Source organism: Notolepis coatsorum, assembly GCF_963971535.1.
Source record: "Notolepis coatsorum genome assembly, chromosome: 2".
In the NCBI taxonomy this organism is placed as follows: Eukaryota; Metazoa; Chordata; class Actinopteri; order Aulopiformes; family Paralepididae; genus Notolepis; species Notolepis coatsorum.
This window is the reverse complement of record NC_140166.1, coordinates 200,343,701-200,369,423: the sequence shown is the minus strand read 5'-3', so window position 1 is coordinate 200,369,423 and position 25,723 is coordinate 200,343,701. Positions and strand designations below refer to the sequence as shown.

Sequence of the window (25,723 nt, the reverse complement as noted above, 5' to 3'; positions counted from 1 at the left end):
AAATTCAAGTATGCTTACTAAAGAGTCCGTTGCAGTATTTTACCTTTCCATTGCAATAATTACAGCCATCAGTCAACATAAAGCAAATAACCACATACAAATAATTACAATTACAACTTTTCTAATTCATATTCAAAGCAGTGGTCAAATCTAAGTGTTAAAAGATTTTGCTGCACATTATTCATAGTATTCTCATGACATGTGTTGCCATACAATATGCCACAGTTGTCATTTAACTCATCATCTATTTCATTACAATCACCCGTTTGAGACAGAGATGCCTGTGATGGAATACTATGAATAGTTTGGACACAGTTCCTGGTCATTTCATCTCCTGGACTGTAACACGTCATAGAGCACCGGAGTCCCAGTAGTACTTTGTTACCGTAGTTCTGATAGACAACATCATAGTTTGCACCTCTGTGTTCATTTGATACATTTTCTTATTGCATTTGGTTAAACAGCAGCATTTCACTCACTCATTTAGTACATTCTACAATGTTGTGCCAGTTATTTCACAAAGAGTTCACTGTGGTAGCATTATGCTAACATATATGCTAGTAGGATATAAAGTTGTACATAAAAAAATAAGATAAATACAATCACTCATGATAATAAATACAAACACTCATGAAATCTAAAAATACAAAAGTAAGCTAATAATAAAAAATAAATACGGTAAAATAAAATACATTACACAATTGTGTCTCTAGTGACACAAAAGCCAAAACACAGAGCAGCAGGGGCTTCTGAACTCATTTTGGCTTGCTTACTTGATAATAAAAAGAAATCCTCAAATGTTTGGCGTCTTCGATTCAGGTGTACTTTCTTTTTGATGCCACAAATGGCATTAGAAGTTTCAAGAGTATGGACCGCCATGATCCCAATGACTCATCATGTCTGGATTTAAATAAGAACAGTCATTATTTATTTCCGCCTTCAAGCGTGTAAACCACAGGGTCTTCTCCGTCGCTCCACTGTCTGCGCTGGCCTGGAACATCGTTGTTACAACAGACACTTGATTCTTGCGCACACCCTTCCCTTCTCTTTGGTTTAGTCGTGCTTAGGCTGAAAGATAAGTTTACACAAAATGTGTTAATTCTTAATTTTTTTGTAGTATTTCAACCACCTTGTAGTTAAATTTAAAATGAAATGGTGCATTTATATAACAGCTTTTATCAAAAGCGCTTTAAAATTTGTTCCTCACATTCTACCCATTCACTCACACACCGATGGCGGAGGCAACCATGCAAGGTGCCAACCTGCTCATCGGGAGCATCTAGAGCAGGGGTCAGCAACCTTTTTGACATGGAGTGCCTGTTTGAAATATAGTTGTAACTAGTGTGCCTCAACAATATTCCATGCATCGTAAATATTTTTTCTCATAATCAGGTATTTTTAATGATAATTTTTACATTATTACATCATTATAGTTATTGTTATTATTAACAATTTTATTATGATGGTTGTATCAACCCTAAATCTGAGTTGGGGGGGGGGGGATGCAATGCAGACAAACAGCTGCATACAGTGCGACCATTTCACTCACATTTGCCCATTCATTTTTGGACACATCACACATGTGTCCAAATCGTGTAAATAAGTTTTGATTGATCGCAAGACTACACTGTAAAAAATATATAATAATAAGTTACCAGAACTTAAAAATATTGAGTTCAGTTACTGTGCATTAAGGTTTTCAGTTTTCAATCCATAATAATCCAGAAAAATAAGTACACAACCACATTATTTCAACCTAATAAAACTATGTTTATTGTCATTGTTTTAAGAACACAAGTTGACTTGGTAATACTCACATTTTGAGTAAAAAATATGGCTTTTAACATGTGCAATGTTCAATGAAATAGAAAAATAAATAATAAAATTAGTTGATTAATCCCACTGGTCACAATGGTGACCATAATGTTTTTGTTATAAGGCTCTGCAAATGTTACTGAATGATGTAGCAATGTATTTCCAGCTAAATTGAAATAATAAACAAATAAAGGGTCTCAATTAAATATGTGGTAGTAAAAAGAACCTGTGGGAGGATTTCAACAAGATAATGCGACAACAGTGCAAAATATTTCACTATAATATTTCAAAGCAAAAAAAAAAAAAAAAAAATATATACATATATATTTTTTTAGTGCTGCCCCCTGTGCCTATGCAAATGCCCCCGCGTGCCTATGCAGGCATGCGTGCCTAAGGTTGCCTACCCCTGATCTAGAGGTTAAGTGTCTTGCTCAAGGACACTTTGACGCGCTGCCCGGGAGGAGCAGGAATCAAACCGGGAACCTCCAGATTACCAGACGACTGCTCTACCTCCCGAGCGACTGTACCCTTTAGTTGTGTTACTATTAATAGGCTACCTGTTTTCTGGGATAAGGTGGAGTGAGTCGTACAGGTCTGCGGTGGAGGGTGTTTTTAAGGAGAAGGTTGCGTGCAACTCTTTGTTCAGCTTTTCAGGAGTTGAAACCGCTCTAACCTCTGGCTCAGCTGTAAAGGAATTAGATTATAAGTCAGTATACAAAAGGTCAAAATGTTTCACACACTATCCTTAAGTCTATCATTCATATTAAACTTGATAGATTCTTGATTCAGATTTTTATATATTTTTTAATAATTGTTATATCCAAACATTCTTATGGAGTTCAGACCTACATCACCACTCACATATTGAAAAGGCAGTCTTAGACATCGGTGGATTCTTTGGGTCTGAGAATGGAGTCAAGTTCAGGAACTGGTGTTTGAGCCACGTGGCGCGGTCGTCCTCGAATGCCTTCCTCTGCAAGTTAGATGAGACAAAAGGTTATTATTATTATTATTATTATTATTATTATTATTATTATAGATGTATTATGTATTCATTTTGGGACTATCCTTAATAGTTAGCATCTTTATCACGAAGTTCATCTACAGGAAATGGAATTATGGCGATTAAAGGGGAACTCCACTTTTTTTGGAAATTAGCTTATTTAACATCTTCCCTGGAGTTAGACAAGAAGATGCATACCTTTTTTGTCTCTGTCCGTGCATTTTAGCTTTGGGAATAGACGCTCCGTTAGCATAGCTTAGCTTCATCACTGGAAGTGAGGCAGGACAGTAGCCTTACAGTGCCTTACAGTGTATTGCAAGGTCTGACATTGACCAAACTTGATATGCATGACCTTGGTGGGCTCTAGGTCAACTCCTGAAAAGGGGGTCAATGTCAGACCTTGCAATCAAAAGTTAGGGGGCGCACTGAAATTATGGCAAGGGTTATTAGCCCCCTAACTTTGATTGCAAAGTCTGACATTGACCCCCTTTTCAGGAGTTGACCTAGAGCCCACCAAGGTCATGCATATAAAGTTTGGTCAATGTCAGACCTTGCAATACACTGTAAGGCACTGTAAGGCTACTGTCCTGCCTCACTTCCAGTGATGAAGCTAAGCTATGCTAACGGAGCGTCTATTCCCAAAGCTAAAATGCACGCACAGAGACAAAAAAGGTATGCATCTTCTTGTCTAACTCCAGGGAAGATGTTAAATAAGCTAATTTCCAAAAAAAGTGGAGTTCCCCTTTAAGGTGGACAGGACTAAATAAGGTGAATACTGGAACATTTGGAAGCAGAGACAAATGTGCTTTTCTTTTTTGGAAAAAAGGGTAAATAAATGAATAGTTAGATAGATAAATAAAAGCTCACCTCATGGCTCAGTCTTATGGCTGCCTCAGTGAAGTTCCTCCTCTCCCTCTCAAAGTTCTTTCTCTGTTCTTCAAACGTCTTCCACTCGTCCTTCAGGCGCTCCTTCTCCTCCACCATGTAGCAGTCGTTAAGCAGGGACGCCGTTTCCTCGTCGCACGGGAAGCTCAGCTGTTGCTACAGATTCAGATTCAGATTCCTTTATTGTCACTTATTTCAGTACTTTACAGCAAGAAGAGTGAACATATATGTATTGTGGTCCCTAGACCTACATTTGCTACACCTGGTTGGATGCCAAACCTATTTTCGTTGTACTGTACTTGTGCTGTATGATGACAATACATTTGAATCGAATCTTGTGGTTTTCCCTTTAATATATATAGAGAGAGAGAGAGAGAGAGAGAGAGAGAGAGAGAGAGAGAGAGAGAGAGAGAGAGAGAGAGAGAGAGAGAGAGAGAGAGAGAGAGAGAGAGAGACAGAGAGAGAGAGACAGAGACAGAGACAGAGAGAGAGAGAGAGAACCGTCCTTCACCATACTATGTAGCTTAACAATTCCCTGGTGAACAAAAAACAACTGACTAGGATTACCTGCAGTAGCTGCTGTTGTGTGTGAATGAAGTCTTTGCACTGTTGGATCTCTAGTTTCAGCCTCTCCATCTCCTCCTCGTGAGTTTCTCTGGGAATGGCATCGATGTTGGCCCTCTCTCCCATCTGCACCAAAGACGCTGAGCAAACAAACACCACCACGTTATACTGGATCCTTCTTCGCCGTGCTGATTATTACTGCTATCGTCACTGACATCATTAAAAAAGAGAAGAATTCTGCTATCCATGACTTAGCCATTGCAATGTCAATACCATTACGGTACCAAATCAACTCACGTTTTTCGTGAAGATGCATGCAGTTTTAAATAGGGACGGGGGGCGGTTGAGGCAATTTTTCCATTGAGGCTTATTATTACTTCACAATATTTCCCTTTCTACAATGGTGATTGCTGCAAATTCAATTATTTTGAGGTTTCATTTTTTTGTGTGTGTGTGCATCTGATCAAATTCAAATACAGTGCTACAATTCTGTTGGGGCTAAATGGAAATATATGAAATACAGGAAAAAGATTGTAATATAAGGTCACATCCATGTCATCCAAAATAGATCGATTTGAGCTGGCACTGTAATTTAAAGGACAATTCCAGTCAGACAATCAATCGAAGCGATGTGAGATAATGGAGAAGTAGAGTCTAGGTTCTATCTATCTATTTTTACACTGGCTCCCTGTAACATTTAGAATGGACTTCAAGGTCCTTCTCCTTACATACAAAGCTCTAAATGGACAGGGACCTAGCTACATCGCCAACACTCTAATAAATTACAGGCCAGCAAGAACACTGTGATCATCAGCTGCTGGACTACTAGAGGCTCCCAGAAACAGTCAAAAGAGGATCGGTGATGCAGCCTTTATCAACTACGCCCCAAAACTATGGAACAAACCTGCACTATTCTTACCCTGCCTACTTTTATACACTTCCTATCAAATTCATGTGTCAGTTCTATGCAAATTGTATCTCACTACCTCCTATGCACTGTAATTTTAAGAGTGCTGCTCTGTTGAAATTCAAAACTGAACTTTGTAAAGAAACTCAAAGTTGAGAGCGCTGCTCTGTTGTTAAGTTATACGGTAATTTAGAACAGTACTTTGTAAAGAAACTCAAAGTGTTAGGAGCGATGCACTGCTCTGTTGTATGTTAGAACTTTGTAAAGAAACTCAAAGTATTAAGAGCGATGCACTGCTCTGTTGTTCTATTAAGTGTTATGAGCGATGCTCTGTTGTAAATGTTATTGTATATTTTTATTGAACTATTTTATCACACTTTTTACTGTCTGTTCTATTTTATTATTTTTAGCCTATTTTTAAACTTAATCAAACCGCACTGTCTATTCTATTTTATAATTTTTATTACTGAATGAAACCGTAAACAGAGAGGCTATTGGGATGCTAGATCCTAATGTGAAAAACTGTGATTTACCTTATTACCTCTATCTTTTTTATGCTCGCTTATGCCTGTATATATATTTTTTATTGCTGTGAAGCACTTTGAACTGCAATTATTTTTTTGTATCCACTTTTTCTCCTCCTGTTTTTCTGTGTTTTTCTCCCATCCCAATTTAGTCGTCATGCCAATTCCCCCCTCCCCTTCCTGGTCGTTGCTCGCATGTGCCCCCCACTGGTCGGTCTAGGGAGGGTTGATAGATACTATCACATGTCCCCTCCGATACATGCAGAGTCAGCCAGCCACTTCTTTTCACCTGCCAGCGCGGACTCTCATTGGTGAGGTGTAACATGTGGGAGGCTCACACTACCCTCACCATCTCCCTTCCTCGCTGTGCAGGCGCCCTGACCGACCTGTAGGAGTCGCTGTTTACAATGCCCAGATTACCACCCACCGGCTTCCCTCCCGCTGACTCTGCCAATTGAGCCAGTATGACGGCCGGCCAAGCCGGAGGCAACGCTGACAGCCGGATTCGATACCAGTGTCTCTTGCGTTGGTGACGAGCGCTTAGTCCGCTGCGCCACCCAGCCGCCCTTTTCTGTATGAGAAGTGCTATACAAATAAAGTTATTATTATTATAGGTTGAAAATAACTGGAATGCCACTCATTTTAATCATTCACATTATGTTCTTCCTCTACCCAAGGAGAAATGAGTCAGTATTTGTGAACACACACCACTCTCTCCTAAAGCTAGAAATCAGAGAGAGAACCCTCCAATCTGTGATGTCACTGGTATGTAAAATCTGGGGCTGCTCCACATACAATAGGTCTCATTCACCAACGGACTTAAGACAAAAGTTAAGAGCAAATTTCACCGTAGCTCCACTTAAGACCTTTTCGCTCATATCTCGCTCGTAGCTAAGAGCAGATATCTAGGAGCACTGAAGAGCAGTCGTGAGTCGGACAGACTGGTGCACCATGTTCTCAAGAGTCAGACAGACTGGTGCACCATGTTCTTAAGAGTCAGACAGACTGGTGTGCACCATGTTCTCAAGAGTCAGACAGACTGGTGCACCATGTTCTCAAGAGTCAGACAGACTGGTGCACCATGTTCTCAAGAGTCGGACAGACTGGTGCACCATGTTCTCAAGAGTCAGACAGACTGGTGCACCATGTTCTCAAGAGTCAGACAGACTGGTGCACCATGTTCTTAAGAGTCAGACAGACTGGTGTGCACCATGTTCTTAAGAGTCAGACAGACTGGTGTGCACCATGTTCTCAAGAGTCAGACAGACTGGTGCACCATGTTCTTAAGAGTCAGACAGACTGGTGTGCACCATGTTCTTAAGAGTCAGACAGACTGGTGTGCACCATGTTCTTAAGAGTCAGACAGACTGGTGTGCACCATGTTCTTAAGAGTCAGACAGACTGGTGTGCACCATGTTCTTAAGAGTCAGACAGACTGGTGCACCATGTTCTCAAGAGTCAGACAGACTGGTGCACCATATTCTCAAGAGTCAGACAGACTGGTGCACCATGTTCTCAAGAGTCGGACAGACTGGTGCACCATGTTCTCAAGAGTCAGACAGACTGGTGCACCATGTTCTCAAGAGTCAGACAGACTGGTGCACCATGTTCTTAAGAGTCAGACAGACTGGTGTGCACCATGTTCTTAAGAGTCAGACAGACTGGTGCACCATGTTCTTAAGAGTCAGACAGACTGGTGTGCACCATGTTCTTAAGAGTCAGACAGACTGGTGTGCACCATGTTCTTAAGAGTCAGACAGACTGGTGTGCACCATGTTCTTAAGAGTCAGACAGACTGGTGCACCATGTTCTTAAGAGTCAGACAGACTGGTGTGCACCATGTTCTTAAGAGTCAGACAGACTGGTGTGCACCATGTTCTTAAGAGTCAGACAGACTGGTGTGCACCATGTTCTTAAGAGTCAGACAGACTGGTGTGCACCATGTTCTTAAGAGTCAGACAGACTGGTGTGCACCATGTTCTTAAGAGTCAGACAGACTGGTGTGCACCATGTTCTTAAGAGTCAGACAGACTGGTGCACCATGTTCTTAAGAGTCAGACAGACTGGTGTGCACCATGTTCTTAAGAGTCAGACAGACTGGTGTGCACCATGTTCTTAAGAGTCAGACAGACTGGTGTGCACCATGTTCTTAAGAGTCAGACAGACTGGTGTGCACCATGTTCTTAAGAGTCAGACAGACTGGTGTGCACCATGTTCTCAAGGGCTTTATTTGGGAGGAATCATGATGATTGCGTTCACGGCAATTCTACAGACATCATTGGAATTAAATACGACAATATTTGTATGATAAAAAATTATGTTTTACATTTACAGTCATGCCTCAACGACGCATCGTGAAAATAAATAAAAGCACTGCACAAATACTGCAAATGACAGTGGATAAATAAATAAGAACTAAACCCAATTGCGTGGATATAGTGGAATAGGCTATATTCAAATTCCATATTTATACCATCTTGTTGCGTGCTCCTGGCCACCTGCTTCAGCGCACACACACACACACACACTGTGACACACACACATTGTGACACACACACACACACACTGAATGTGTGAGCTTGTACACCCAAAGCAGGTTTTAGTAATACTAGAATATAAACCTAATTTGGGTGTGCGATTGGAGGGTTCTCTCTCAGATCTTTGGATGTTATTATAGTAAACGGTATCAAGTGTGATTAGAACTTGTTTATTTTTCTGTCTTGAGACTAACAGCAATGAAACCATGTGGCAACTTTTGTTGTCATATGGACTTTCATGTGCACTCACATTCTATTCAGGCTGTAATTATAATACTGTATGTACAAACTGATGAGAAAACGTACAAACTGCCTTTCCTAGAGCAACCAGTAGAGGTCTCTGCTGCTCCAGTTGACATTCAATCAAATGCAATCAAGTCCTCACTTATTATGAACATGAGTGGAAAATTCAGTGGCTTCAATAACTATTTATTTATTTACATTTTATGTAGCATGCTTGAGTGGCCGTGAGGTCAAAAGTAATAATCTCAAACATTTTCATATAAATAAATGTCTATTTTGTCAACTCTCTATCGCCAACCGATATTAGAGATTCAAAATAAATGTATTGTCTGTACGGAAATTTGTCTTGGGGCATAAAAACGGCCACATAATAAATACATAAAATGGTTGTGCAGTAACGGACATGAAGTGCATTCAAATATGTGCAACACAGCCCCTCATTTCACACCCTCCTTATGCACTGAGGTTAGGAGATTTACTGATAGAGAGCGATGAAAGAGTGTTTATACTAGGGATGCACCGATATGGATATCGGCCCCGATATGACTAAAATAGCTGGATCAGGTATCATTTTTTTTTTTTATAATAATATAATATAATAAGAAATAAAATAAGAAATAACAATTCAGTACATTTATATCTATGTGTTAATTTGTTACATTAAGTTAGGAAAGTAATGTTTTAAGTCAAGCCTGATGTTGCCTTGCACAAAAGAATGATCCCAGTCTCTTCCACACAGTGAGGCATACAGTTTATTAATTGAACAATGGGTATCGGATCGGTACTCGGTATCGGCCGATACCCAAAGCCCAGGTATCGGTATCGGGACTGAAAAAGTCAGATTGTGCATCCCTAGTTTATACTTATTCAGGTATCTTTCCTGTATTTAATTGGTACTGTGTAGTGTCTACCTGACGGGAGCAGTTTGTGTTCTGAATACAGGATGTGGGTCCTAGCCTGCTTAACTATAGTCTTGTCACAAAGCATTTGGAGGGAGGGATGGTGCCTCAGACAGCCTCACCCACCCCCATCACTTTCATGTTTATTTGTGATTTTAACTTAACTGATATGTTACCGAACCAAGCTGAGATTCTGTAACATAATATACTCTCCATTACAGCATGATAAAATAACATCATCATCATATAAAGCCAATAGTGATTCTACCTACCTACACCCCAGCTGAATGATTTTACATTTGCTGTTCTGGTGTCTTGGTAGGAAATTACCGGGAAAATCATCCGGCACACACAAGGTGACAACAGTTTGACAGCGGTTTGTTTGGAAATATATTTTCAAGATGGAAGGCGAGTCAATACAGTGCAAAAGCACAACAACACTGATCGCTTATCACCACTAGATGTCGACAAAATAAGACGAAAATGAGGATCTCGTGGATTACCAGGTTAATGACATGCTTCCTCCTTTCTCCGCTGTACTCTTAAATTGCCAGATTCCAAGGTCAAACAACGACGTGACTAGAGTGTGGAGAGTACCTTGGCTGTCCAGTCTTTCCACGTGACTCTTCAGCCTCCGCCACTGAAGGCGAATGCTGTTGGTGAGATTTTCTCGGGCGTTGACACAAGACAGCTCCAGGCTCTCCTTACTGGAATCAAACACTTCCTCATCCGAGTCACCCTGGTGTGGGAATGGGAAAGTCTATCAATATTATATCGGTGTATCAGATAGAAACCAACTGTCAAATGATAAAACAGATCTGTTTCAGCAGTAGAGCTTAAGTAAGGCGGGTCTTCGTGTGCATTTATTATGATAAGGGTCTTCATCTTTTAACACCCCAGTTGAAATAAGCCAGTCAACTCGATTTAAGTGTGTGTTAGTCCTTTGCCACTGAGTGAGTTCGGCTTCATGACTGCAGACCACGGCCCATGGGAACCATGGGAAAAGAGAAAATAAACTACAAGACCAACCTGTGCGACATCATCTTCGTGTTTGTCGTCTTTCAGCGTCCGATTCCTTGACCTCAGAATGGTCACCATGTCTCTTTTCATCTGCTGCAATATTTTCTTCAACTCTGCATTCTCCAGCACCAGTTCCTTCTGACGACTGTCATAGTCACTCAGTAGAGTCTTGTACATCTCCCCCTCGTGCCTAGGAATAAGAAAAACAATCACATTCTGTTAATTTATTACCATTTATAACTGGGGATTTAGCAGGACACTTATTACATGCACACACTGCTGCTAACATATACCTTGTATTGTATAGTTTGTATAGATAGAATATATGTTCTGTATTATGTTTAGTTTATAGTTTTAGTTCATGTTCAAGTTTTGTTTTATTTAGGCGGCTGAGTGGCGCAGTGGGCAAGGCGCTCGCTACTAACGCAGGATATGCTGGTATTGAGCCCAGCTCTCGGCGTTGCTACCGGCTTGGCCGGCCGTCATACTAACACAATTGGCAGTGTTAGAGGGTGGGAAAGCCGGTGGGTGGGGATTGGACGTTGTGGACAGCGACTCCTACAGGTCGGTTGGATGACGCCTGCACAGCAGAGACAGGAAGTATCGGGGGCAGCGTGAGCCTCCCACGCGTTACTCCTCGCCACTGAGAGTTCGAGCTGTCTGGTGAAAAGATGCGACAGGCTGCCTCCTCGTGTACCGGAGGGGACACGTGATGCAAGGCTTCTATCCTCACTACAGCCGACCAGGGGAAGGCATAGTCTAGCAACGTTCAAGACAGGGGAGGGAAGAATTGGAAATACGAAATTGGGATGGGAGGAAAATAGAAAATAAGGAGAAAAAGTGGATAACATTTTTGTTTGTTTTATTTGTCACATATAAGGTACATGTACATTACAGTGAAATGCTTGGTTCTGTATGAGCCTCCTGAGATTGTGCTTCATACAGTAAAAAAGTAAAAAGAATAAAGACCAAACACTATACAAAATATACAATGTACAAAACTAAAGTACAAAATGCAAAGAAATGCAAACATAAGGTAGAAATGAGGTTCTTAGTTTAGTTTATTTATAGCATATTTTGTTTATAGTTATAGTTTACATTTACTGTATACTGTATAGTTATAGCTTATAGTTATAGTTTGTATAGATAGAATATATGTTGTGTATTATGTTTACAAAACTACTACGGTCGAGGAGCCGGGAAAAACACAATCACGTTTTTCTGAATGTATGTACATTTCAAAAGTCTTGTTGCATCACCCGACCCCTTCCCCCAGGAAACCAGATGATGTCACCCGGCAGAGAGCAGACCTCTGTGAACTGCAGACGCTACTCAACTGTAGTGGGCCCAACTTGAGGAGTAATTACTGCAGTTCTGCTCTCTGCCAGGTGATGTCATCAGGTGGAGTCGGTCTTGGGGGCCAGATGCGGCTCTTGAGACACAGAACTCATTGATGAGTCTTATGTTCAATTATCACATGTCCTCCTCACAAAAGAACGATAGGATTTAGGTAAAAAAAAAATCAGCTAAATGCTTCTTTAAGACTGAGGTAATTTCAGGGCGGCTACGTGGCGTAGTGGGCAAGGCGCTCGCCACGAAATCTGGAGACGCTGGGCTCGCCTGTTCAAGCCCAGCGCTCCACATTTGCTTTCAGTTTAGCTGGTCGTCCGTACTAATACACATTGCCCGTATTAGGGGGTGGGAAACTGATGGGTGGGGATCGGGCGTTGTGGACAGCGACTCCTACAGGTCGGTTGGTGCGCCTGCGCAGTAGAATCAGGAAGTGTCGGGGGCAGCGTGAGCCTCCCACGCGTTACTCCTCGCCACTGAGAGATCGAGCTGTGCAGGTGAAAAGATGCGACTGCTATTACCTCAAGTACCGGAGGGGACTTGTGCTATGTATGACTTAGTCCACATTGCAGCCGGCTTGTGGGAGGCAAGAAACAGCGTTCGTGACAGGGGAGGGTTGAATTGGATGATACGAAATTGGGATGGGAGGAAAATATAGAAAATGGGAGAAAAAGTGGATAAAAAAAAAGACTGAGGTAATTTCAATGCTGTTTAACCCTTTCCCTACCACACTACAGAAGGTTAACCTTTCACTACCACACTACAGAAGGTTAACCTTTCACTACCACACTACAGACGGTTAACCCTTTCACTACAGCAGGTTCTGTATCGTTAGTGGCTTAGCTTGGCATCGCCTTCTGCACTATCTCGCGTACGTGCACGCGTACTGAATAAACCACAAATGTACCTCTAATACCAGTATTAGTCTGACCACACCCCTCATCAGCTTACCTTCATAAGCAGGTGTGTGGTCACCTGCTCTCCTCCTTCTCGCTTTCACCACAAGGAAGAGGTGCCTCGGTAGATCCCCACACTTGACACCATGATGGAAGAAATTGGATTAGGAACAGCTTGGGAAACAAGGATACGTTGACATCATATCTTTATTTTCTCTCTCACTATTTTCGAGAAAATACGGCGATATTGTCTTCGTACTGGAGTGTCTAGAAGATGATGATCATTCTACAAACCCTCCACCGGTTTTCGTATTGGGAGCACGCCGCTGCATGCTTCTCAACTGCAGTTCCTTGCTGTGTTTGTTGGGGTGAAACCTGTCAGGCCACAGCTGAACTGTCGGACATGCCGCTGTTGTGAGGAGCGGTGCGTTCCAGGTTGGGTGAGTAGTGTTTGCTGGCGGGCTCCACTTGTCTGTTAGTGCTATGGGGGCTACTTGACAAAGTTTATGGAAACCGGCCCCAGGCTAGGGTCCTTTGTTTAGCCGTCTAGGCGACAGAAGGCCTTGGTCTGGCGACCATTATAGTTTTAACTAGTGGGCCGCGACCATTGACACTGGTGATCCCTGTGTGTTCTGGACGAGTGGATTCTCTCTGTCACCGTGTTAAGACCCCATCTTTCATATCCAAATGAGAGTATTCCTTCACGAGGGGATATGTGCATGTAATGTGCGATAGCGGCAGATTCATGTTCAAAGTCAGCTATACAGGCCAGTTGGTACTGTGCTGATTCCGCCGGACGTGTTAATGTCACCGTTGTGAAGCGGTGTTGACGTCTTGTTTTCTCTTTTCTCTTAAAAAGTGAGGAGGGTTCAGAACGGCGGCCTGTCTGGGTGAGTGTTATGTCATTGTTTACATGTTCATAGCTTACGGTTAGCCGGTCGGTGGCCTGGCGCGGGGTAGCTTGGCTTCTCGCGCGCCGCCGGGAGCTCGCTCCTGATCGCGTGCGTCGTAGATCGGCGTCCCGCGAGCGGAAGCGATAGCACCCGAACGGTTGGAGCAGCCGTTAGCTTGATGCTATTCTGTTGAACGTGCTTTGATTTTTAACATGTTTTACACTCTTGACCACGACGTCATCCTTGACAGGGGATGTTCGTCGACCCTGCCTGAGCCTAGACGGGGATTGCGTCAACAAAGAGGACTGTAGCGACTGGTGGAGCGGCGACGCTGCCCGGATCGAACAACACGGGACGGCTGTGTTCTACGGTGGCTTGTGACTGCACTTCGCTGATCTGCGTTCCGGGCAGGTACGGGGTTGGCCAGACCTCATAAACACGTCTTCTGGTTTTACCTTGCTAGATGTATTGTGAATAACGGTGTTTTTTCCCAAAACGTGTGTTGTTGCAATGCATTTGAGATACGTTGCGGGTTGTGTGTGAGCTGTTTTTGTCACTAGCAGTTAGCTTCTCCGTGCAGATCGTGATGTATTGATCTGGTTGTTGTGTGAGAAACATCATGGTGTTTATGTGTACCGTGTACTCACTACTAAGGCAACTAACCTATGAAGCTATGCTTGGTGACGAGTGAGTAAAAGAATGTTCTTTCTCAGACTGTAATGACAATGAACAGTGAGTTCACACATTAACAGGTTTTCCTGTTTTGACTGGCCGTATTGAGGGTAAAATAGGAGGATTGTGTTTCCCCCCCCGGTTCCCTGGGGACTTTATCACCTCCTATCAGACATGTTGTGCATTAATTGTGTCTTTTGTGTGGTAGGGATACGATGTAACTCTCAGCTTGATTGCTGAGGTTGTGCTAAATCTGCTGGAGAAACTTATTTCCTAAAGGGAAATTGGTTTGGTTGCTGTCATGTGTGCTTAGCAAGGCCTGTGGTCGATACTAATCAAGAATGATGTATTCTCTCATTGTGAAAAAAACGGCGTTCCTCTGTTGAGTGTTTTTGCCATTTTTTGTAGGTGATGATGGGTTGTGTGTGTCATGTGACCTACAACTGGGTTGTACTGGCCACAGAAGCACATGTGTATGTTGGACCGGGGTTCTTAGAGCCCTCTCTATTCTGTGTTTTTCCTTAGTAAGAATCAGATAGCAGGTTAGCTCGTGCGCTGTGTGGAGCTGTGAAACGCTTCATAGAGCTGACTATGACTGTGTCATATTCTCTTTTTGTCGTTACGTCGTATCATGGGTGTGGGGTCGTAAAGGGGTGAACTGGTAACCTTTCCTCTCCCCATTGTTCTGTCGGTCAGGGGTACACCCCCTGTCCTTCAAGGTTCCCGTCACGTGGCGGTTCGGCACGTTACGGGGGGGGGGGGGGGGGGGGGGGGGAGGGAGTTCCTGGTCCCACGGCCTGGTATATTGGGCGTGTGCACCGCAGGAATTACCCCGCCATAGAGTACGTCACCGTGCGCGTCTCTGTTGGTAGGACTTCCGTGTGCTGTTCAGGTCCATGTGATGGATCTGTTTTCAGGGGGGGTGGTCAGGGCTCCTCCTCACCAAGCGCCTACTCAGGCCTTCTGTGAGTTCGGACTCCTTCTTCCATGTGAGGAAGCCTCCATCAGAGTACAGAGCCTTCCTCCTCAGATTGTCAAAGTGAGTGGACCCTCTAGAAGGGTCCTTTTCTATTGTATGTATATTCGATTCAATTCGTTTATTGAGTGTGTATGGGTTCGGTGCCTCTTCCCCGGAGGCCCTAAAACCAGTTTTTTACATGGCTCAAGGTGCAATATATTCTTTTCAATCTGTACAGCTCGCGTGGGAAGTCTCTCTGGGGATCCCCGTCTCTTTCCTATGGGAGGGTGGTGGGATGTAAAAATGTGAACATTTTTTACCCCGGCTGTGTAGACTGGGATACATACTGTTGATGCTTCCTTCTTTCTATTCCAGAAGTGTTGGAGTTAGGGAGTGTCACACCCCTCTTGTCGTTCCCCTGGGCGCCTTGGGGATTCAATGACAGGTCTAAATAGCCTGTTCATTGATGGGGGTGTGTCCCGACGCACGTATAGTGCTAGCTCGCTGTAAACAGGCGATTGACTGGCACGCCTTAGTTGCTTGTGGTTGAAACAGCGTTTTTATAAAGCAACTGAGATGGGGGTTTTTCCTCTTCCGGCGACCACATCCCATGACCTGGGTGGGTTGTCGACGGATTCTCGTTCATGTCTGGGGGATGATGACGGGATGGATCTGAACATATGTAGTGGGGTCTCACGCCCTTGGGGTGGGCCACCAGGCGCGGTTCGTCCCGACGTCTGGGTGGCGCCTTCTTTTCATGTTAAGATCAACACGCATATCTGCCCTTCTCCTGGAGTAGGCATGTCGGCGTGGTTAGGGCACGGGACTGGTTCTGGTCACGCTGGTCCAGATCAGTTGAACCCGTTGTCCGCCGGGGATGCAGATCTGCTGTTCTGGTACCCTGAGGGACTTGGGCTTTTTTCAGGGGGAAAAATGCCAGGTCGGTCTGGGTGTCACAGGGTTAAGTGCTATGGAGACCCTGGTTGGGTATGTTTTTACTCAGCACTGTCGTCATGGCTTACAGCCATGCCATTCTGTACGCGCTCGATCTCGTCGGATCTCGGCCGCTACACAGGTTGGTCCTGGTTAGTACTTGGTTGGGAGACCGCCGGGGAATACCAGGTACGGTGTGCTTAGGGGCTGGTTCTCCATTATTTTTCGCTCCTCTCTCACGCATGGCGAAGAGGGGCCTGTGGGGGTGGTTTTTTGACCTCCTCTGGTGACCCTGTGCTTCCCGTACCGCCAGGCCCGGTCCGAAGTGATGTTTGCGACCCGTAGGCCTGGGTTAACCCTTTTTGGAAACTGAAACACTTGTACTGCGGTATAGCCGGTGTATACCCGCAGGTGTGTTTTGGAGTTTTTTCTTGAGGGGTTATAGGAACAACCACCGCATTGGGTAACACCGAGGTGGTTGATTCCCTGGTGTGTTGGAGCAGTGTCAACTCCCGGGTTCACCGGTTGAGGGTGCCCCTGCACGTTCATGACGTCTGCCAATCGTGTCAGCCTTCTCTGCCTCGACCCCTCTGGGTGGGGGTTGTTAAATGGAGGCTTGGTCATGCAACACCGCCAGCTTACGCTCCTTCCGCCGGGGCGGCTGTGTTCAGCTGTCCCCTCTGGCGCCTGTCTCGTCCGCAGTCTCCAGGCTAGGGTTAACAGCCTGTTGCCTGGTTTTTCCCCGGTGCGCTGCCTGCTTCCGTTGGTTAACCTTTTTTGTGTGCTTACGGCCATGCTGACTGCCTTTTCTGCAGGGTCAGTGTGCCAGGCGGTGTACTATTGGGGGGACGGGGCCCGCTCGGCTTACGGCCATACCGACCTGAACACGCCCGGTCTCGTCCGATCTCGGAAGCTGGGCAGGTTCTGGCCTGGTTGGTTCCGCCTGGGAATACCAGGTGCAGTAACTGAGGGGCCTTTGTCCGAATACGCTGGCGATGTGGGGGGCGGGGCACTACGTGCCCACCTGGTGGGGTCTTGATGCTGGCATCATGGACTTCTCCGGGCCCCCATTCCAGGGAGTCCAGTCCTTTTGGTGGGTCTGGGTCTTCCTTCGTGCTCCGCTGCTACGGCCTTGCCACGGGGTTGGGTTTGCCCTTGACCCCGTGATTCTGGGGGCAGTAACGAGGTTGTTCCTCCGTTCGTTCCCGGGTGGCATGCGGGTTGTGCGTGTGTGTAGTCGTGGGGTCAAGCCACAGTCTGCTCACCCTGTGCGTTGAGTTGCTTGAGTGCCTCTTCGCACGGTCGGGTCCGTCGCCCTCCCGTGACGTCCCTAATAGGGGGGCTACCCTCCATTAGGGGGGGTCGGGGGGGCTCGGCCCTCCCTGTTCTGATGGTTTTGGGGGGCTGTCAGCGGGGTGTATTTGTCAGCCAAGTGGCTCCGCTTGGCCTCCCTTGTGCAGAAGGCGATGCCAAGCTAAGCCACTAACGATACAGAACGTTAGGTTATGACTATAACCAAGTTCTGTTAGTTAGGGGCGATGCTTGGCATCGGACGCCGCTGCAGCCCTTGTCCTCACCTTGTGGTGAAAGCTTGGGAAGGAGGAGAGCAGGTGACCACACACCTGCTTATGAAGGTAAGCTGATGAGGGGTGTGGTCAGACTAATACTGGTATTAGAGGTACATTTGTGGTTTATTCAGTACGCGTGCACGTACGCGAGATAGTGCAGAAGGCGATGCCAAGCATCGCCCCTAACTAACAGAACTTGGTTATAGTCATAACCTAACGTTAACCTTTCACTACCACACTACAAAGGGTTAACACTTTCACGACCACACTACAGAAGGTTAACCTTTCACTACAGCAGGTTAACCTTTCACTACCACACTACAAAGGGTTAACACTTTCACTACCACACTACAGAAGGTTAACCTTTCACTACCACACTACAGACGGTTAACCCTTTCACTACAGCAGGGTTAACCTTTCACTACCACACTACAAAGGGTTAACACTTTCACAACCACACTACAGACGGTTAACCCTTTCACTACCACACTGCAGACGGTTAACCTTTCACTACCACACTGCAGACGGTTAACCCTTTCACTACCACACTACAGACGGTTAACCGTGAAAGCTTTTTTTTTTTTAAGTGAAAGGCTTAAACTGCAGTCTTGAGATAAGATCATGATTTCAAATGCAGGCTTAAGAATACGATTGCTTCAGAAATCAGCAAACACACTCCATGCCAGCACCTTCAAACTTTCTGGGAAAGACTTCCTATGTCAGGATTTACATTTGGGTTGAATGTAATATGGTGGGAAAAGCTGTAAGTGAGTCCATACTTACTTGGCCTCTGTCTTTCCCGTTTTCCAAAGGCTCCTCTTCCCATCAGCTCTTCCGATGTAGTTCAAAACCTCAATAGCTGAAACCAAAACAGTCATGAATTCAAGAGAAGATAATACTCTCAACATGGCAACAATTGAACTTAAGAAAAGACTGTAAAGCATGAAAATAAATGTTTTGTTTAAAATGTTTAAGTCAGGATAAACCTAGTTTCTTCTCCTTTTTGTCAATCAGGAGTTGATTCAAGCGCTCCTTCAGTTTGTTGAACTCTCTTTCTCTCCTCTTCATGTCATGATTGTACTGACTGGCACGGCTCGCTATTATGTTCTGGAGCTTTTGCACCTGACAAGGAAGCCACACAACATTACAACCAGCAAAAACACAAACATCACTGTTCAAACAGACATCCAGGGAAAGAGATTTGATTGATATATAGATAGATAGATAGATAGATAGATAGATAGATAGATAGATAGATAGATAGATAGATAGATAGATAGATAGATAGATAGATAGATAGATAGATAGATAGATAGATAGATAGATAGATAGATAGATAGATAGATAGATAGATAGATAGATAGATAGATAGTCTCTACCTCTTCTTTTTCATTTTTCAGGCAGTTCTGTAGGCTCTTGACTTTCAGCTGTAGCTGACGCTCTCTCTCCAGCAGTCCTGTGTTTTCTCTTTTAGAAACTTCTAGCTGATCCTATGATGATGCAACGGCATAGAATGGCAAAAATACAATCTTGATAATGGTCGATACAATTCTCAAGATGAACACAACATAATCAAACCCAATTTAACTTAAACGTCTCAATGCTGACAGGAAAGCAGAGGGGGTTTAAGGTATAAAAGCCTTAATTGGAAATGGTTAATCTAGTTTTAACTTAAAACGCTATAAACTGTTGATATGTATAGTTGTATACTATAGACTAGTAAAACTTTATTTTACCTTTTACCTTGGCGGCACCGCAGATGAAGACGGTAGATAAAGAAATTATAATAATAAAGGAACTATGGTGCATTTATATAACGGTTTTATCTAGAGCACTGTGAATGTGAATGGGTAAAATGTGAGGAACAAAATTGTAAAGCGCTTGGGATAAAAGCGCTATATAAATGCACCATTTACAATTTTGTTCCTCACATTCACACGATGACAGAGGCAACCACGCAAGGTGCCAACCACTCTACCTCCCGAGCCACTGTCGCCCGCCAAAACATCAAAGTAAAAAAGCTTGGCTTACTTGTCCACACAGATCAACAGCTTACAGTAGGTAACAATGAGGCAGAAGGGTCACCTTTAGCCGGGAGTTGCTGAGCTGCAGATAGTTTGTCTTGCTGCTGGACTTGACCTGCTCCACTTCCATGTCCTCCAGGGTGCGCAGGCCCCTCCGGTGCAGCTGAATCAGGGCATACATTCTGTTCAGCGCGGCCACCACGTCCAGCTCCGAGCTGCCCTGCGACTCGCCGCACACTGGAGCGAGGCCGAGGGTGGACACCTCCTGTGAGAAGCGACGGCGAGGGTAAGACACCAGGCCAAAAGAAGGATGCCATCAGCTACAATCAGCGACCACATCATATTATATACAACTAGGGGCCGTCCTCCACTGACGACCCTTCTAGTGATTAATACTCACAGGATGTTGTCAACTAATCGACTAAATGGTAAATGCATCTATCTAGCTGTTTTTATCCAAAGCGCTTTTGTTCCTCACATTCACCCATTCATTCACACATTCACACACCGACGGCGGAGGCAACCATGCAAGGTGCCAACCTGCTCATCGTGAGCAGTTAGGGGTTAAGTGTCTTGCTCAAGGACACTTGGACATGCTGCCTGGGAGGAGCGGGAATCGAACCGGGAACCTTCCGATTACCAGACGACTGCTCTGAGCCACTGTCCCCCCAACTAATCTGTTGAATAAACAAAAATCTGTAAAATTGCTTTCGCCACATTATTGTGTTGCAAATGAATGCAACTGCACACAAGAACCTTTTTAAATCTAAGGTATCTAACTATTTGAATATGGAAGCCTATTTGAATATGAATATTATCCAGGAAATAACAAATTCAGTGTGTGTGTGTGTCTGTCTGTCTGTCTGTCTGTCTGTCTGTCTGTCTGTCTGTCTGTCTGTCTGTCTGTCTGTCTGTCTGTCTGTCTGTCTGTCTGTCTGTCTGTCTGTCTGTCTGTGTGTGTGTTGTACAAAAGCAACTACTGTAACATACTAAAATAATTCTTAGTCGACTAGACCCTAGCAACCCATTCATCACATATGGGTTCCTCTCATCCTCTTGAAAAGGAGAAGTAAGCACTGCACAGGAGAATGTGTCTCAAGGGATCTGCTTGATATCCCATAGAATTCTAATCAAATATCGCTATCTGTGCCAGTGCTGTGCCAAAGGAACATGTGAGGTTACTGACCTGGTTGATGTATAACAGACATTCTGCCACATTCTCTTCTGTGCAGAAGGCACCGAGTGTGTAGGGGCTTCTGTGCATTGGCAGAGAGAACAGCGACGGCTGGCTGAACTGCCTCAACGGAGACACTCTGTACTTGAAAGAGTCCCCCGGAATGTCCTTGATATCTGTGCAAAGGAAAATACCATTTGTCAAATATATACAGTATACCTAGGTTCATGCCAATATATTACAAAAGGGTGAATACACATACAAACACATACATTATCGTCAAGATGCAAATGCAATGCAAATAAATTATTATGTGTGGTCCAAAGTCAATAGTAAGAGTGTGGAGTACAGATGCTTGATGAATGGCATCTCTGAAAAGCTAAATGAAACGTTCCATTTACACGCGGTTGAGAATTGAGGTTACATAGCCTTTAAATAGCATTCATCTGTTATTTGTGTCATTTTGAATCTGGTCTTCACACACGAGGCGCGACAGAAAGCACAAGAGGCAAAGTTAACGTGTCCTGGAAACTACCGTCAGTAGAGCACCGCAGTGTTTCAGTTCAACTCAAATATAGGGTCGACAGCTCTCTTCATAAAACCCACATCTTATGTACTACATAATATAACCCCAATGTTGACCAGTACCAGTGACCACAAATCAATAAGTTTGCTCCCTTTTTTGCACCGGCATGTCAGGGCTATGATACGATTAGTTAACCATTACTGAATAAAATAATACCAGTCAAGTGCAACAGGAAGTTATCAAAGCAATGCCCAGTGTTGCACCTATTTTGCACTAGAATACCTACGCCTAATGCACGCATTTTGTCTACAAACTCAGGATCTCAAAAAGCCTACTCACCGAGGGAAGATTCTGGCATTGTTGTGGTGTGTGCAGTTCTGCTGGATCATCGGCTACATGCGTGGGACACTGGGACACCTACGCAGACAGCTCCTGAAATAGAGGGTCAGATTTAGCAGTGCTCATTCAACACTGTCTGGATTACAAGGAGCTACATGCGAGAGGGAACACATGCTGCGGTCTAAATGATGGGGGAGGGGAGGCAGAGCTGATTAGGGACTGACAAATTATTTATCACAGGCAATGAAAGCTGTGGTAAATAAAGCATGTACATGCACCTTTCATTTTTTTTCCCCACAACTTCTAGACTAAGGCCAGTATTTGGTATCAGTTTCCAATACGCTGAAGATCTCTTGTGTGACTGGTCTAGTAAAACGGCTAGAGGATATGCAATTGCATCAAGTGAATTGAGGCTGTTCAGACATTAATTTATTAGACAAAATCGTAATGAATATTAATATTTAATGAATATTAAATATCCATAATAAATTACAATTTGCCTTCTAGACCGTGGCCAAAATCACACACTGCTTACAATTATCTGACCAGCATAATCCAAAACATAGGGTGATTTATCTGTGAAGGAGAATGGTGCATAAACAGGGACCAGGGACATTTCCCAGAGGAATGACTATGATTATCAACAGTACAACCTAGGTCCTAGGGTTTCCTTGTAGTAAAGCCTAATAACTGATTTCATATGTAATAATAACACATGTCTTGGTAACTAATGATGCGTTGCAAAAGCAGCAACTAATAATGAAGCACTCTTCCTATGAAGGAACCTTCTTGAATTTACCTTTTGCTTTTACTTTTTCAAAGGTTTCAATAATTAAACAGGTGCAGTTGGAGACTAGATCTAGCAGAACCTTTTCCGCTCAGTTTCATCACCTAAGTACCGTAGACAGATGGCAAGCCAAACCACCAAGCTTAGCAAGACAGACCTACACTACTAAGCTAATTAATCGCCTAGTATTAACCATTAATTCGTCAGCTAAAGCTAGACCTGTCCTATGGGGTCTGGGCCGACATTTTTTTGTTCTTTTTTGACTGGGGTTTCTGTGAATATGGGGGATTAAAGTCTCTTAAGATATCACATAGCAAGCCCTCCATCAAGGAAATATTGTCATTATGGGAGCTCAATCATAACAGAATCATCATGCATATAAACCTGCCCTAAACAGTTTGCATGACGTTTTATGTAATCAAACACAAACCAAGGTAACAGTAGCGGATAGTAACACTATCTGGAATAACATGTAACGGTAAATAACAAGCGTATTGATGTTGTTCATTATGATGATGATGATGATGATGATGATGATGATGATGATGATGATGATGATGGTGATGATGATGATGATGATGATGTGGCCTCCAAACAAAGATTATTCTATAACCCTAGTTATATGACTGGACTATGCTCGCGCCTATGGAGCACGTTGAAAGACCTTTTTTCATGCACCTTACATCTACCTAAAACAGCTCCCTAAAACGCACAAACGTGAGTAGACATCACACATCCCTGCTAACACACTAGTAGCGGGATGAAGAAGAGGTCCCAGCACTAAGGACCGCATGAGAGACAGAGCGCTCAGTCATGTCCATCAAATAGAAACTGACAAAAAGACCCGGGGAGGACCACGAAGCCGCAGTGCAAATGTCCTCCACCGAGACCCCTCTAAGCAGGGCAGCAGAGGCCGCCACACCACGGGTGGAATGCGCTCTGCTGCCTGCAGGGGGAACCTGTCCAGCCAAGGTGTAACATAGGGCGATGCCCTCGCACAACCAATGTGACAGACGTTGTTTTGACAGTGCCTTACCTTTGTTAGGGCCACCGTGATAAACAAATAGTTGCCTGGTAGCCCCGAGGTCCCGTGTGCGCGATTGATTGATTGATTGAAAACTTTATTAACAGATTGCAGAATGGGTACAGTACAGTACAGCTCAATACATACAATTGTTATGGGGATGCAGACCAGAGAAATGAATGAATGAATGAATGAATGAAAACTTTATTAACAGATTGCAGAATGGGTACAGTACAGTACAGCTCAATACATACAATTGACAAAAGACTTTCGTCTTGTTTACATCAGGGTCCCCCATTTTCAATTCATCGTAACATATGACATATATGACATACAGATAGACAGTACTGCTACATCTATACATTTATGACATACCAGATTTAAAATATAAATACAAATATGGTAACGTGATTGTTGCTTTTAAAAATGGTGGTTGGCTTTAGAGATTAATGGTTATGATCACCAGAGAGATACTAGCCACAGATTCAGGGTCAGTTATTTCCCCATTGTATGAATTGTTAAGCTTATGGAATGTAAGGGAAATCTGATCCTAGGTCTGCGACTAAAGCCAGGAGTCTACGCTGTGGTGACGTGACTGACGTCAGTCAGCAGCGCCAAAATGGCAGTGTAGTTTCCCAGCGAACGAAAATATAAACGTTGTTATTTTGCTACCTTTACGATTAATTGTGAATATTTTCATGTTGAGCTATAGATTGTGGATGAATACGCACAGAAAGGTACACCATGCCAATGTCCATGCTTTATTTCTTTTAAACGAGCCGATTTAGAAATGGGCAATGGGGAAATACATTAAGTGGAACAGAGGGTGGAACAGGAAAAAACGAAAATGACGTAACCCACTACACCTCCCTATATAATAGGCGCGAGTATAATCCAATAGGCGAAGCACTCTAAACCAGTATGAAATATTACCTGTGGAGCACACTACCACCAGCTAACTGATTGATTGATTGATTGATTGATTGATTGATTGATTGATTGATTGATTGATTGATAATTGTATTAACAGATGCAGAATAGGCACAATACAGTACAGCTCAATACACACAATTGTTATGGGGAAAGTCTTTCGTCTTGTTTACATCAGGGTCCCCATTTTCAATTCATCATAATTGAACAACTGGCAAGCTACTGTCAGTAAATGCTTTTTAAGTGCGAGCGCTGCTTTGATCACGCGGCTAACAGTTACTGTAGGCCGGCTATAATGTTACACGTATTCAACGCAACGCTAGCAAAGACCGCTAACTTGCCAGCTTGTCAACGCGTGTGTAACTTATACATTCAAGTACGAACAAATACTTACCTAACGTTACTTAATTGTCTCCGCTGCGGCCAGTCATGTACACCTGTCAGTTCGCCAGTGGTCTGCACTACGACCACCAGCACGGACGAGGCGGAAGAGTGAGAAGCCAAACACTGCAGCGATTGGTCAACTCGTTGTCAAGCAACCAAATACTATACTCCATTTCCTGTGGTTTGTGCTAGATCGGACGCGGCCATCGGCATTTTATTGGGGGTAGTCCGTTTTTGACCAAGCTGCAAAGCCGCAAGTCGTCATATTTGTAACCCTAAACGTTATTTATGAACATATCCCTTCCCGAAGCGTAACGACTCCCACTACTACCTAAAGATACAAAAAATACATGTCAACATTTTCTTCCGGGCCGTCCGTTCTAGCGAGTAGGGTCCAGCTGCAGCGCCGGAGAATCCTCTCACTTGGCAAGCCTGTGGCAGCCACGAACCTACTTTCTATAGAAGCAGCTCGGAGGTTTTGATTGATTGAATTGATTGAAAACTTTATTAACAGATTGCAGAATGGGTACAGTACAGTACAGCTCAATACATACAATTGTTAAGGGGATGCAGACCAGAGAAAGACTTTCGTCTTGTTTACATCAGGGTCCCCCTTTTTCAATTCATCATAACATAATGACATACAGCTTTGGGTAGGGCGTTCCACATTGATGTGGCATAATTGCGAAACGTGTTTAGTCCCTTGTTTGAGCCGAATCTGGGTTTAACATGATTTGTGGAGCTCCCTCTGGTGTTGTGATCGTGGTATTCACTGACCTTTGGGAAGTATTTTGACATGTACATTAGGGTGTGTCAAGAAATGAATTTTTTTGAAATGAGAGGTGGCCCTATGGTTTCAAGTTGTCTT

The 25,723-nt window shown here is 43.8% G+C and overlaps 1 protein-coding gene across 1 annotated transcript; it reads right to left on the bottom strand.

Annotated features, from left to right (window-relative positions):
- Positions 1-175: 175 nt before the first annotated feature.
- LOC311224228 (afadin- and alpha-actinin-binding protein-like) lies at positions 176-25,032 on the bottom strand. Its single transcript, XM_084309127.1, has 14 exons — positions 24,866-25,032; positions 21,731-21,823; positions 20,878-21,041; positions 19,753-19,956; positions 19,047-19,157; positions 18,654-18,789; positions 18,451-18,526; positions 10,407-10,587; positions 9,975-10,116; positions 4,271-4,407; positions 3,686-3,859; positions 2,677-2,788; positions 2,373-2,499; positions 176-1,068 (listed from the first exon to the last, which is right to left on the bottom strand). The coding sequence occupies exons 2-14, from the start codon at positions 21,747-21,749 to the stop codon at positions 924-926; spliced, it is 1,728 nt and encodes a 575-aa protein (XP_084165253.1). The 5' UTR covers positions 21,750-21,823; positions 24,866-25,032; the 3' UTR covers positions 176-923.
- Between the last annotated feature and the right edge of the window lie 691 nt (positions 25,033-25,723).